Source organism: Micropterus salmoides, unplaced genomic scaffold (genome assembly GCF_014851395.1).
Source record: "Micropterus salmoides isolate LMB-PRFRI ecotype aquatic unplaced genomic scaffold, ASM1485139v1 Ms_hic_scaffold_578, whole genome shotgun sequence".
NCBI classification, from domain to species: domain Eukaryota; kingdom Metazoa; phylum Chordata; class Actinopteri; order Centrarchiformes; family Centrarchidae; genus Micropterus; species Micropterus salmoides.
The window spans coordinates 8,625-21,993 of NW_024044324.1; the positions used below are offsets into that span (position 1 = coordinate 8,625).

Below are 13,369 nucleotides of genomic sequence, written 5' to 3' on the forward strand. Positions count from 1 at the left end.
GTGTGTCCATAACAACAATAAAAATAATAATACCAATAATTTACTATGGCTTTAACATGTGGCATTTTACGCAAGGTATCAAATGAAGTACTCCATTGTTATCTGAATCACTTTCAGGGTACTCGTTTTGGTACTGGGATTGTAAAATTTTAAACGATACCCAACCCTAACCACTATCCCCCTTTTTCTTTTTTCTCTAGGTAGATTTAATTTTCACGAATGTTGCTTATCTGGAAATAATTATTCACACATGGTAACATTAACGTATTAACTTCTGTGTGTTTTAGGTATTTTATCAGTACTCTCTCTGTCCAGTGAGAGTATGCTGTTGGCGTCAGAGCTACCAAAGGTTTCCTACGTAAAGGCCATTGATATCTGGCTCATTGCCTGTCTACTTTTTGGATTTTCATCACTGGTGGAATACGCTGTGGTACAGGTCAGTTCTTCTCACACTCACGCACTCACAATTACATACAACATATACAGTACATCTTCATACTCATCACTGGGTTAGACACTCCCTGAGCATAGAGTCTAGGATTATGAAAGGAGAAAGTAACAGTGTTGGCACGTCAGCAAGTTATCTTTGATTCATTTACAAAAGTAAATGTACAAGTACTGTACAAAGACTTTCATAACATTTGAGTGGTGTCATTTGAATGGGTATAAATGAATTAGGGTAAGGCCACAAGAAACACAGCAAACGCATTTGAGTGGCAAAGTTAAGTGTCAAATCGCTGGCAGTGATCACAATGGGATTACAGGCTGCTCCAAACTCATCAGGGTTGAAAAAGGTGAGAAAGATGAAATTCCTGTAGGGAGGTCTGTGGGGGTAGCTGGGAAAAATGTATGTGGTTTTTGTATTTTACAGCTATTGTAACTGCTGTCAATTAAAAGTCGGAAGGTCACATAGGAGGAAGACTTGTCAAAACTATCATTTGTTCACATGAAATATGTGGAGTGGTTAAAAATAAAGTTTAATGACTTCAACCGAGGTGTATTTAAACTTCTGACTTCAACTGTAATAAGGCACTGACTCAAAAAATGACAGCCCAGAGATGGCCTCTTCAGCCTCTTTTTTTAACAATTTTTACAACACATCACACAGCCATTTATGTCTGACCCGCTGGCAACAAAAGTGAGGACACCCCTGTCACCCCATGTCCAAATTGGGCCCAATTAGCCATTTTGCCTCCTCGGTGTCATGTAACTTGTTAGTGTTACAAGGTCTCGGGTGTGGTTTGGTGTTATTGCTCTCAGGCTCCCTCGTACTGGTCACTGAAGGTTCAACATGGTACCTCATGGCAAAGAAATGAGGATCAGAAATAAAGAATGGTTGCCCTACATAAAGATGGCCGAGGCTATAAGAAAACTGCCAAGATCGTGAAACTGAGCTGCTGCACGGTGGCAGAGACCATAGAGCGGTTCAACAGGACAGGTTCCACTCAGAACAGACCTCGCCATGGTCGACCAAAGAAGTTGAGTGGTGTCATTTGAATGGGGGGGGGGGGTTAATTTAAAAAAACAAAACAACCCATCTCCTGTTTTTTTCATAAAAAGATGAATACGTATAAATGTAACGTCACTCAACTCTTACCTTTCTTTTGACCCAGAAATATTTGTGTTAAATTAAGGGAGTTGTTGAGCTCTGAGGTGTCAAAATATCCTTCAGTGTAACTGCCTCGATTAAAAAAAACGCCAAAAGTGTTTTTAAAATGTGTGTATATATATATATATATATATATATATAAATACACACATACATATAAAATAATGGGTAACAGTGTTTCTAAAAAATATTTTACAACTTGAATAATAGCTGCTAAGCAATGTTACTACACACACACGCGTAGTGAGTGATACATAGTAAAACTATAAGTTGTTGTTTGTGACTGTCACTTGCTGAACTGCAGCTACGTTTACTTGCTGTAAAGAAAAGGGGATAGTGTAGTTGGCCATGAAAAACAGTAGTCTAGCTAGTGTGAATGCCATTAATTTTACCTATCTCTAGTAGCCTGTTTCAAAACAATATATTGTTATGACCTGGCTCTAAAGGCCAAAACAAAAAGGGAAACACACCACGGTAAGTGTTTAACAAAATATATTTATTTAACTCAAAATAAGCCAAAATGAGACTTGAGCCAATGTAAAGGTGATAAAGTACGGTGTATGAACATCAGTGGTCATGTCAGGGCAGGATGATGGATGCATGGAAAATGTGTGTAAGGGTGTTGTAATGTGCAAGAAACAATAACTACAACTAAAACAGCATGTCCAGAAACCTGTGGAGGGAAACAGAGTGTAGTAAGTTAGCAGAGAGGTCTGTGACCACAGCCCAGCAGCATCAACCCTAAAAATAAGAATAAGGCTTTACAAATACTCTACATGGCAATTAACCCAGGTGCCCGGAGTTACTGCAATCAGTTCCAGCTCGTCACCTGCAAGGGATAGATATTGGCCACGCCCACACATGACCCCACAGGGCGTCACAATATGCAAGCCAAAGTACTGGGCAAAAACACACTCTGATTGAACCAATCTACACTACAAATAGCATTCTTTGGACCTGCAACTTATCTAAGAGAGAGAGAGAGAGAGAGAGAGAGAGAGAGAGAGAGAGAGAGAGAGAGAGAGAGAGAGAGAGAGAGAGAGAGAGAATTAGATATGGTATTACTTTATCACACATTTACATGAACAGTTGGATAGTATTTAAGTCACAGCCTACACAAGAACTCCGTCTGACCTAAGTGAATTCACCCCAAGCAGATTTGATGCGTCTAAAAGTTAACATTACAGTAACTTTTGTTCAACAGAGCAGAAATGAAAGAAAAGAATATGTCTGTCACTTTTTACCTGTTAACACATTGACTTCTTCACTGGTTGTTGACACAAGTGTAGTTCTAATACAGTGACAGAGTGCAAAGATTTGCCACGGTTTTTATCCGTCCATAGCCTGGGGTCAAAGTCCACTGGAAGCGTGTCAGAAGCGTGTCAGCAGCGGAGCGTGTAGCCTGCCCTACTTGTTATTAATTTGTCCTGTTTGTGCTTCTACTACTTTCTCCACAGCTCTATGTGACCCTGTTTCGTCCCGTCAACTTCAGGCTGCATTTCCCAAGAGGAGCATTACAGAATCAGAGCATTTTGCCTGCCTGATTTTGCTGACATGTTTAGATTTTGTTGATTTGGTAATCAGTGTTTGCAGTTAAATGATTTCGTTTTGTGTCCGTTTTAACAGTGTTTATTATTGTTTTACAATCGGGAGCCTCCAAAGGGTGTTTCATTTTGAAAATTTACCGGATTCTCTCTGCCGTTCTCTTTCTGACTTCCTGCCTGGTGCGAGCTGCTCTGTGTTGCTTGACGCGGCTAGCGGCAAAGATAGACCTGCTACGTATTCTCTGTGGAGTGGGACACGCTGCGCCCACAGCTGGTGGACTCACAAGCATTGACTAGAATGGCTGCGATTAGCTCCGGCAACCATGGCGCAGCTGTAAAGCGCCTTAGCCGGAGTTTAGGCTTTAGTGTCTTAGCGACCAATACACAGGTGCATATTTCATTGATTGTTTATGGTTCATTGAACAAGCGCTAAAAACATTGTTTACACCCTTTAAAATCAGGTACAGACAGTAAAGGTAATGTTGCTATAGATTGAATGAATTATGGTACAGATATTTACAGTAGTGTTAATGATTATAATTAAAACAACAACAATAGGATTAGTAACAATAGTTGTAGCAGAGGGTGTCCAGCAGGAACACGGGGGCAGCAGGTGACCCGCAGCCACAGATCCAGACTCCACAGCTCCAGAGCCAGAAACACCTGCAGGAAGTGATAGGAGGAGAGAGGAGAGGGACGAGAAAGCACAAGACTACCGGAAAGGGGAGAAGTTGTGTTAGTAACATGCAATAATGGGATGAGGTTGCATACAGAGGGAGAGAAAGAAGAGGAGCTCCGTGCATCATGGGAAATTCCCCGGTAGTCTAGGCCTATAGCAGCATAACTAAGGGATGGTTCAGGACTCACCTGAGCCAGTCCTAACTATAAGCTTTATCAAAGAGGAAAGTCTTAAGCCTGCTCTTAAATGTGGAGATGGTGTCTGCCTCCTGAACCCAAACTGGAACCTGGTTCCACAGGAAAGGAGCTTGATAGCTGAACGCTCCAATTCTACCTTTGGAGACTCTAGGAACCACAAGTAAGCCTGCAATCTGGGAGCGCAGTGCTCTGGTGGGGTAGTAAGGTACTATGAACTCTTTAAGATAAGATTGTGCCTGACCATTAAGAGCTTTGTAGGTGAGAAGAAGGATTTTAAATTCTATTCTGGATTTTACTGGAAGCCAATGCAGAGAAGCTAAGACAAGAGAAATGTGATCTCTTTTCCTGGTTCCTGTCAGAACACGTGCTGCAGCATTCTGAATCAGCTGAAGAGTCTTAATGTACTTTTTTGAGCAGCCTGATAATAAGGAATTGCAGTAATTCCTCCTAGAAGTAACAAATGCATGGACTAGTTTTTCTGCATCATTTTTAGACAGGATGTTCCTGATTTTTGCAATATTACGTAGGTGAAAAAAGGCGGTCCTTGGAATTTGCTTAATGTGAGACTTAAACGACATGTCCTGATCAAAGATAACTCCAAGATTCCTCACGGTGGTGCTGGAGGCCAGGGCGATGCCATCAAGGGAAACTATATCTTTAGATAATGTGTCACGGAGGTGCTTGGGCCCCAGAACAATGACTTCAGTTTTATCCATGTTTAACATTAGAAAATTACAGGTCATCCAGGTTTTAACATCCTGAAGGCACATTTGAAGTAAGGCTAACAGATGAGTTTCATCTGGCTTGATCGATAGATATAACTGAGTATCATCTGCATAACAATGAAAGTTTTTGGAGTGTTTCCTGATAATATTGCCTAAAGGAAGCATATATAAAGTGAAGAGGATTGGTCTGAGGACAGATCCTTGTGGAACTCCATGACTAACTTTGGCGTACATGGAGGATTCATCGTTAACATGTACAAACTGAAATCGATCTGATAAATAGGACTTAGAGCCGTTCCTTTAATACCAATGAAATGTTCCAGTCTCTGTAATGTATCTGATGGTCAATGGTATTGAATGCAGCACTAAGATCTAATAAAACCAGTACAGAGACAAGTCCTTTGTCTGTTGCAATGAGGAGGTCATTAGTAATTTTCACCTGTGCTGCCTCTGTGCTATGATGAGCTCTAAATCCTGACTGAAAATCCTCAAATAAACTATTGCTCTGTAGAAAGTCACACAGCTGTTTAGCAACTGCTTTCTCCAGAACCTTAGAGAGAAATGGAAGGTTAGATATAGGTCTATAGTTGGCTAAAACATCTGGATCAAGGTTGGGCTTTTTCAGAAGAGGTTTAATTACAGCTACTTTAAAGTACTGTGGTACATAGCCTGTTGATAAAGATAGATTGATCATATCTAGTATAGAAGTGCTGACTAAGGGAAAAACTTCTTTAAGCAGCCTAGTCGGGATGGGGTCTAAGAGGCAGGTTGATGGTTTAGATGAAGAAATTATTGAAGTTAGTTGGTAAAGATTGAGGGAAGCAAAACAGTCTAAACATATATCTGGTTTTACAGCTCTAAGGTTCCTGAGTTTGGAGATAAGTTGGTGCCAGTTGAGGGCAGGTCTTGGTGAATTTTGTTTCTAATAGTTAGAATTTCATCATTAAAGAAGCTCATGAAGTCATAACTACTGAGAGCTATGGGAATACTTGGCTCAATAGAGCTGTGACTCTCTGTCAGCCTGGCTACAGTGCTGAATAGAAACCTGGGGTTGTTCCTATTTTCCTCTATTAATGACGAGTAGTACGCTGCTCTGGAATTACGGAGGGCCTTCCTATAAGTTTTAAGACTATCTTGCCAAATTAAACGAGAATTTTCCAGTTTGGTGGAACGCCAATTCCTCTCAAGTTTCCGCGATATTTGTTTTAATTTGCGAGTTTCAGTATTATACCATGGAGCTAACCGTCTGTTTTATTATTTTCTTTTTAGAGGTGCTACAGAGTCGAGTGTCATTCGCAGCGAGCCTGCAGCACTATCAACAAGATGATCGATTTGGGAGGGACTGAAATTAGCATAGGAGTCCTCTGTTACTTTGTGACTTGATAATGAATTTAGAGCTGATGGAATCACATCCTTAAATTTAGCTACAGCCCTATCAGACAGACATCTTGTATAGAATTACAATAAAAATAGTGTCCTGAAAAAGGGATGTTTTTTGCTGAGTTTATTCTCTCTCTCTCACCAACTGACAGGTGCCATAACGAGATAATCTATGCCATTCACTGCACCAGTCAGGGGTCATTACGTTATGGCTGATCGGTGTATATCGCTGCCATTTCACCAATAATTGGAGAAAACAAAACTCATCCATTGCTGAGAGCCACAAAATACAAACAAGAGCTATGGTACCATCTCCTGAATAATTTATGGCTCAGCTTATTTTGTATCCAGTTGTGCAAACATATTCCTATGTCACTTGGAATACGCTCTTAATAATATGTTTTGGTGATGAAGAATTGTCTATATGTACATGTTTTACCTCTAACAGAGGTGCACCAGTTGAGAATCACTTGTCTCACCTTGCAATGTGTAACTACCAGACGTGTGTAATAACGAGTTACATTTACTCCGTTACATGTTACAAGTAACCTTTGAGTAAATTGTAGTTGTCAGAGTAGTTTTAATGCATCCTACTTTTACTCTTAGTTTTTCAGAGAGAAATAATTACTTTTACTACACTACTTTAAGATACATTCATTGTGCTATTTCGCTACTTATTTACTGCAGTTAAGCATCAACATAATAATGGCTAAAGCTAACGCATGGTAGTATGGCTTTCAAATGGTGCTAGCAGCTAATATTTAGGCTCCAGATTGAAATTTTGCGCACCGTGCAGCCAGCCCCATGTCATCCCTGGACATTTGAGACAAACGCTTTGGCAGACTTTCTCAAAGCGTCTGTATTTGACCTCCTGGGATGAGACTGTGTTGGTGCAGCGGAATCTGCTTGTGAAGTCAGTAGGCTACACCGTGCTGACAGAGAGCAGTGTCTGTATTGTTAATGCTAACGTGTTTAATCATAAATGGTTACATACAGTATATCATGCTTAAAAACTCTTCATGCTTTCTGCCATAATGTAAATATTCAAGCTAATAGTATAGGAGCATGCAAACACAAAAAAAAGAAACTCCTCTTATTTCATGTGGATGCAACTGATGTAATGTTTCATGTAAAAGTGAAGAGGAGAACACACCTGTATTTAATAGGCAATAAATTATGAAATGAATAAAATTCAGAGACAAGTGTTTGCCTGAGCTGTTTATTTGAAAACTCGAATTGCCAGCACACAGTGTTATCTCCTAATTTGATTTGTTTGCCAAATCATAATTTAATATATACAAGAAAATAATATATTTTTAAACAATCTTTACATATCGGAGTACTAACAGACTATAATATTTATTCAATATTTTGTAATCAAATGGATACACACTTAGAATAATGTTCTGATAAATGTGGCAGGTTATCTAAGCAGGAGATTATAACTTATCATTTCATCACAAATAAATATAATAAAAAGTGTATGTTCACTTCTTTACCTAAGGAAGACCATCTGAAATAATTCTAGTCACATCCACATCAAATAAAAGACTAGCTCCTTAAGTAATTTTTTTAGTAAATACTTTTGTACTTTTACTCAAGTAGTTAATTTGATGACCACTTTTACCTCTACTTGAGTACTTGTTTTTGCAAAGTAACAGTACTTTTTCTGGAGTACAGTTTTGAGCTACTCTACCCACCTCTGGTAACTATGTGTTGTTAACTGCCCTATCAACTGTATTTGTACTGTACATTTACCTGTAGGAAATTGTGTCCATGAAATCCACAAAATCCTTTGTCTCTCTTTCCCCCTCTTTTATTTCATACTCTTTATCCCCCTGTTTTTCCCTCCCTCTTTGTCTGTTTCTCTCTTTTTCTCTATAGGTGATGCTGAACAGTCCCAAACGGATTGAGGAGGAGAAAGCCAAAATGGCCACAAAGGAGAAAGCTTTGCAAGAGAAAGAAGGAAAGAAGCCTTCAAATAAAACAAATAACACAGTGAATGGGACTGGTGGAACACCTATACATGTCAACACGCTGCAGGTAAACACAAATCAGTCTAATGGACTAGCATGCAAGATTATATTTCAATGCTGTCACTTACATTATTTGTAATTAGGGCTGAACAATTAATTGTTTTCAAATTGAAATTTAAAAGAACACGATTAGTTAATCGTGAAGACGGCGATTAAAATGTAGGTTAATTAAACAGCGCATCTGAACCGTTTTTAAATAGTCACGCAGTTACAAATTCATTCCATTGTCATCCTTGTGTGACACATCTGCCCGCCAATCACAAGCTGCATGTGCCTCATGTTACGGTCCTGCTCACCAATCAGGCATGTACATTTTACAACAAACGACACTAGATGAAATTTTGGAATAATGGCGCCAGCTGAATCGACACAGGCAGCGGTTGCGTCACGGTTTTGTCTAGTGGAGCGTTTAACTTACACGATGTTAATTTGTCATTTTGTGTGCTTCAACAACGGATAAAAGCTCTCCGTAAACCCGTTCCGTTCTCTGCAGGCTAACGTTACTTATCCAGATGGAGCATTTCAGATTAAGAGCGTTTTGCCCGTCTGATTTTGCTGACTTGTTCAGAATTTGCTTATTTGTTCAGTTGTCCTTGATTTTTGTTCTTCTACCTTGGTTCTACCTTGGCTACATAGTTAAAATGTTTTTTTGGAGAATATAGACATAGCTTGAGGGGTAGTTCTGATATAGTTGCTTGCTCAGTATTTACCCAAGGTGGAAGAATGTCTGAGCTAAAATAAAACTGTCAGGTCAGCCATCTGGCTGAATGCTGGGAACAGAGGTTTGGACCCAAAATTAAGACACTGAGCAGGTACTGGTGAATGAGTGAGGTTTATTGCAGCACACGGTGAAACTTACAGGTGAGGTGGTAAGCAGTCCAAAATCCAACCGGTGAATAATCCAACTGAAAGTAAATCCAAAGTAATCCACAAAAAAAAAAAACACAGGAGGCACGAGTAACACTGGAGAACTCTCACATGGAAATCATTAGCCTACAACACATGAAAACGACAACAATGAAGGGAGAAACTAATTAGACACAGGTGAACCTACTTAAAAAATCAGAGACAAGCACAGGAAGTAAAAATGACAACACACACTAGGAGCAGAAACTACAAACTAAAACAGGAAGTAAAGCATATGAGAACACACAAGGACAGAGTTACCAAAGTAAAACGGAAAACAACTGCATGCCGAACAAAACCAGGGCAGGGAACTGGAAACAGGACAACACAAAAATGGAGACATAGGACTAAGGACTAAGACAACCACTCACAAAATATGGAACCAGATGACATGGACAAGACACACTGACAAGTGGACAAAAACCAGATCAAATGACAAGGGACCAGGAAGAATAAAACAGAACTAAAATGCAGGACTAAAACTAAGATAAGGGACAAGACAGAAACTAAGTCAATTAAACATGCAAATGAACAAAAGAATAAACTAGGCTAAAAAACCCCACACATGAAAGACTAAACACAAGAATACAAAACCAGAACACAAGTGAAACCCAGAACTACATAAAAACATAGGAAACAACTGAAAAACCACCCAACCAACCCAAACCCTCGACAAAAACGAGGCAGAGTGTAACTGAGCTGACCAGTAATACCACCGCAGATTTGGAAGACGAAGGCCACCTCTCTCATACAGCAAGTAAAGCAACTTCAATTCCAGCCTAGCTTTTTTATTGAATTGCCAAATGCCAAATGAATTTAGCAAGAATGTTGTTAATTTTATCAAAAAAACATTTAGGAAGCGGGTGTGGGATTGATTGAAAAAGGTACAGGAATTTTGGTTGTATATCCATTTTATTATATTAATACGTCCGATCATTGCATTCTTTAAACATATTCAGAAGTGGCTCTACTAATTTAGTTTTAAATGTTTTATAAAATTAATTAATTAATTAATTAATTAATGTCGTCAGATAATGACTGAAACTGAAGCTGATCAAGAAATGTTTCTTGCGCATCTGAGCCGCGGTTGCATTCTGATCTATATAAGGATTCATAAAAATTATTACTATTTATTGCTCGGTCAGTTTGTTGTTTTTGATTCTCCAGGATAAGAGTTTTCCAGCCTTTGAACCCTTTTCTAGCCAGTCAATAGTGTCAACAAAAGCTTGGTCTTGCAGCCATCTCGCCTGGAACCTCCAATTAGGTGGGCTATGGGCAATTTTGTCAATTTGGATTTTGAGTGATACAGCAGCATGGTCACTTAACATGATACCATTAAACCAGCATTCGCTAACCTTGGGTAAGAGGAATTATAGTTATGATACATACTTATCTATACAAAAGAAAATAGAATAAAAGGCTGCTGCAAAAAATCAAAACCAAATTTTAAAAAAAACAGACAAACATAAATATACACATACCTGGGGAGACTTGAACAACATCTTCCCACAACAATGCGAACCCTTCTAATCCCGCTCCCCCCTCCCTCCTCTAAAAACTGTAACACTTCAGCTTCACTGGTAAATCTATCCCAGGCAAACCACAAATGATGTCCACAAACCATGCAGTCAAAAGAGCATACAACAATACCCCAAAGTGAATGGTTATTGCAACTAAACATGTCAAACAAAAAGAGCAGAGTCCATAAAGTTTAAAGTTGAGTCTTGGAAATAACTGGGTTAAATTAAACTATAGTACCCCTGTGCACCATATCTATAAATTATAATAGTTGAATGACATCTTGTTAAAAGTTAGAATCAGGTCGGGTAACCATAATCAAATAAACAATAGGTTTCCCAGGCTCCTTATGTAATGTATGTCCTTATGTCTACTGTATAGAGTAAGGTAACCGTTCATGGATATGAGAGTACAAACTTCTTCAACATTATTTAGTGCAGTACCTTGTCAAAAGGCATCAGTTGATTCTCCATTTGTAAACAAACCCATGTCGTCTCTTCAAAGTCCACGATGGAATTTCTCTGCATCTTCCGGCGACGAGAAGAGATGAATCTTGACATTAGTGCAAAGGAGAGTTTGTTTCCGTTGTTTGATGTCACGTACTTTGGAGTAGTGGAATGCAAATTCCCGGTCTTGGAATTTCAGAAAGCGTATGAGGACTGCTCTGTCTTGGTTCGGTTTTTGCCGGGCCCAGTGTGCTGCGAGCCCTTTCCAGCATGATGTATTTATCCGTACCTAGCCATCTTATCCGTCTATTCCGTCCAGTTTGGAACCAAATACACTGAAGTCCGCATTAAGTGTGTTTAGCTCTGGTAGCACAGCGGCTATGCCAGTTTAGGCCATGCTAGTCTGTTCCTCATTCTCGGTTGTTGGCTCACTTTTCTTCTTTTGAGAACTTCTTGCTCGCTTAAAAAAAAATCACTCTCCTCGTTCAATGCAGTTTTTTACATGGTTGCTGTTGAACTAGTAAATATAACTCAGGGATTTATATTAAATTCTGCAAGGTTGTGTGGTGCAATCAAATTATGTCGCCATCTTGATCCAAGCCCCGCCTCTCACATATTTAATTTCACTTCATATCACATGTTATCACTTTATCATTTAAACATTTAAGACAGCAGTGTTATTTGTGCTTGCGCTAGTTAGCCATAACTATTCTATACTGCACCTTCCAATTGTGCCAAATTGCACCAACTTAAATCTTAAATCAGTGTCCTCTAAATATTTCATCAGTCCCCAAAGTGCGCAGAGGAGAGGGCCGGAGTGTATGACACAGACACTCATGGGCAGTTGTGAAACTGCCAGCATGAAGCCATGATAATGTCAGGTGGCAGGACTCCAGCTTGCCTTTCCCAAGTAGGCTATAACCACTGTTTGTGGCAGCAGCTGTTACGAGCGGGAGCCAACAGGTTAAAGCCTTTATTTAGAATAATATAACTGTGAACGAGCTGCATCAAACAATATGTGCTTTATAATTTCCATCTCACAAGCACTTCAGAAAAAACTCATTCCCCCCTCGTTTTTTGACATCCACTTTGTCAGACCATGTTTTCTTTATTTCAGCCATTATGAGTCTCTCAGCCAGCTGCACTGACTTCCATTGTGACACTCTGAAACTCCGTCGTTGTGCGTTTTTTGCTGATCCAGGAGTTCAAATGATCAAATAAAAGATTTCTTCTCGCCTCAACTTTGTGAGCAACTCGATCTGGCACTCAGCGTAGTTTCTCTTTTTCACGAGTTTTGCAGCAAGATCGGCCGTTGTTATTTGGACTTCAGGAGGTGACACTGGCGAATTTGCGGTCATTTGCATAGTAATTTATGGGAGGAGCCAAGGTGTGTGGCTTGTGCATGTGTGCTAAATTCACCTTGATTGGGATATATAAAGGAAAGATGTGCGGGACTTGGCGATGCCTGGTTTTATACATGTGGATATTTTTGTGCGTACATACTTACATACAAATTCTGTGAGTATGCCATCTTTCAGTATGAAAGCTGTGCAGTCTTTTATACACGAGGCCCCTCTTTATCTTTATGTGTCATTAGGCATGCAGCATCATCAACGTACACAAAGACATCATAAGCAGGCAGATTTACAATAATTGATGTATAATAAAATGAATTAAGGCCCCAGCATGCTCTCCTGGAGACCCGTAAATTATGGATTTAGGACTATAAAGCAATAAGGCAACACAGACCCATTTGACAACTATTCTTTGTACAGCAAAACTCCATGAGTGACAATATCAAATGACTTTAATTAGTCAGTCTCTCTCTCTCTTACCAGGTAGTAGAAACTCGCTGTAAGAAAGTTTGCACATCCAAATCAGACCTTCGCTCCAATGACTTCAGCATCGTGGGATCTTTACCTCGAGACTTTGAACTTTCCAACTTGACTGTTATGGTAAACCAGTTGAAGTCACAGGGCCCTTAAGTCCCAGAGCAAAACCAACAAGAAACCCCCACCACCCAAACCGGTCATACCTGCTGCTGCCAAACGCATTGACCTCTATGCAAGAGCCCTCTTTCCCTTTTCCTTCCTTTTCTTCAATGTCGTCTACTGGTCAGTCTATCTGTGAGAGGGAGAAGAGAGATTAATAGTTTGTATGTTGTATTTTGGCAACATACTGATATTGAAACTACATTAAATAGTCAAATGACATAGCAAATTCATATACTGATCAGGTGCATCTCAGAAAACTTGACAAAATCATGGAATTTAAGTCAAAAAGTTAGACTTTCATATATTCTAGAATCATTGCACATTAGTGAAATATT

General features: G+C 39.5%; 1 protein-coding gene across 1 annotated transcript; it reads left to right on the forward strand.

Annotated features, from left to right (window-relative positions):
• Positions 1-287: 287 nt before the first annotated feature.
• Positions 288-12,995, forward strand: LOC119889653 (glycine receptor subunit beta-like; the record flags this gene model as incomplete). Its single annotated transcript, XM_038700458.1, has 3 exons — positions 288-436; positions 8,019-8,177; positions 12,879-12,995. Coding segments are annotated over 3 exons (425 nt in total), but the record flags the coding sequence as incomplete, so codon positions are not given.
• Between the last annotated feature and the right edge of the window lie 374 nt (positions 12,996-13,369).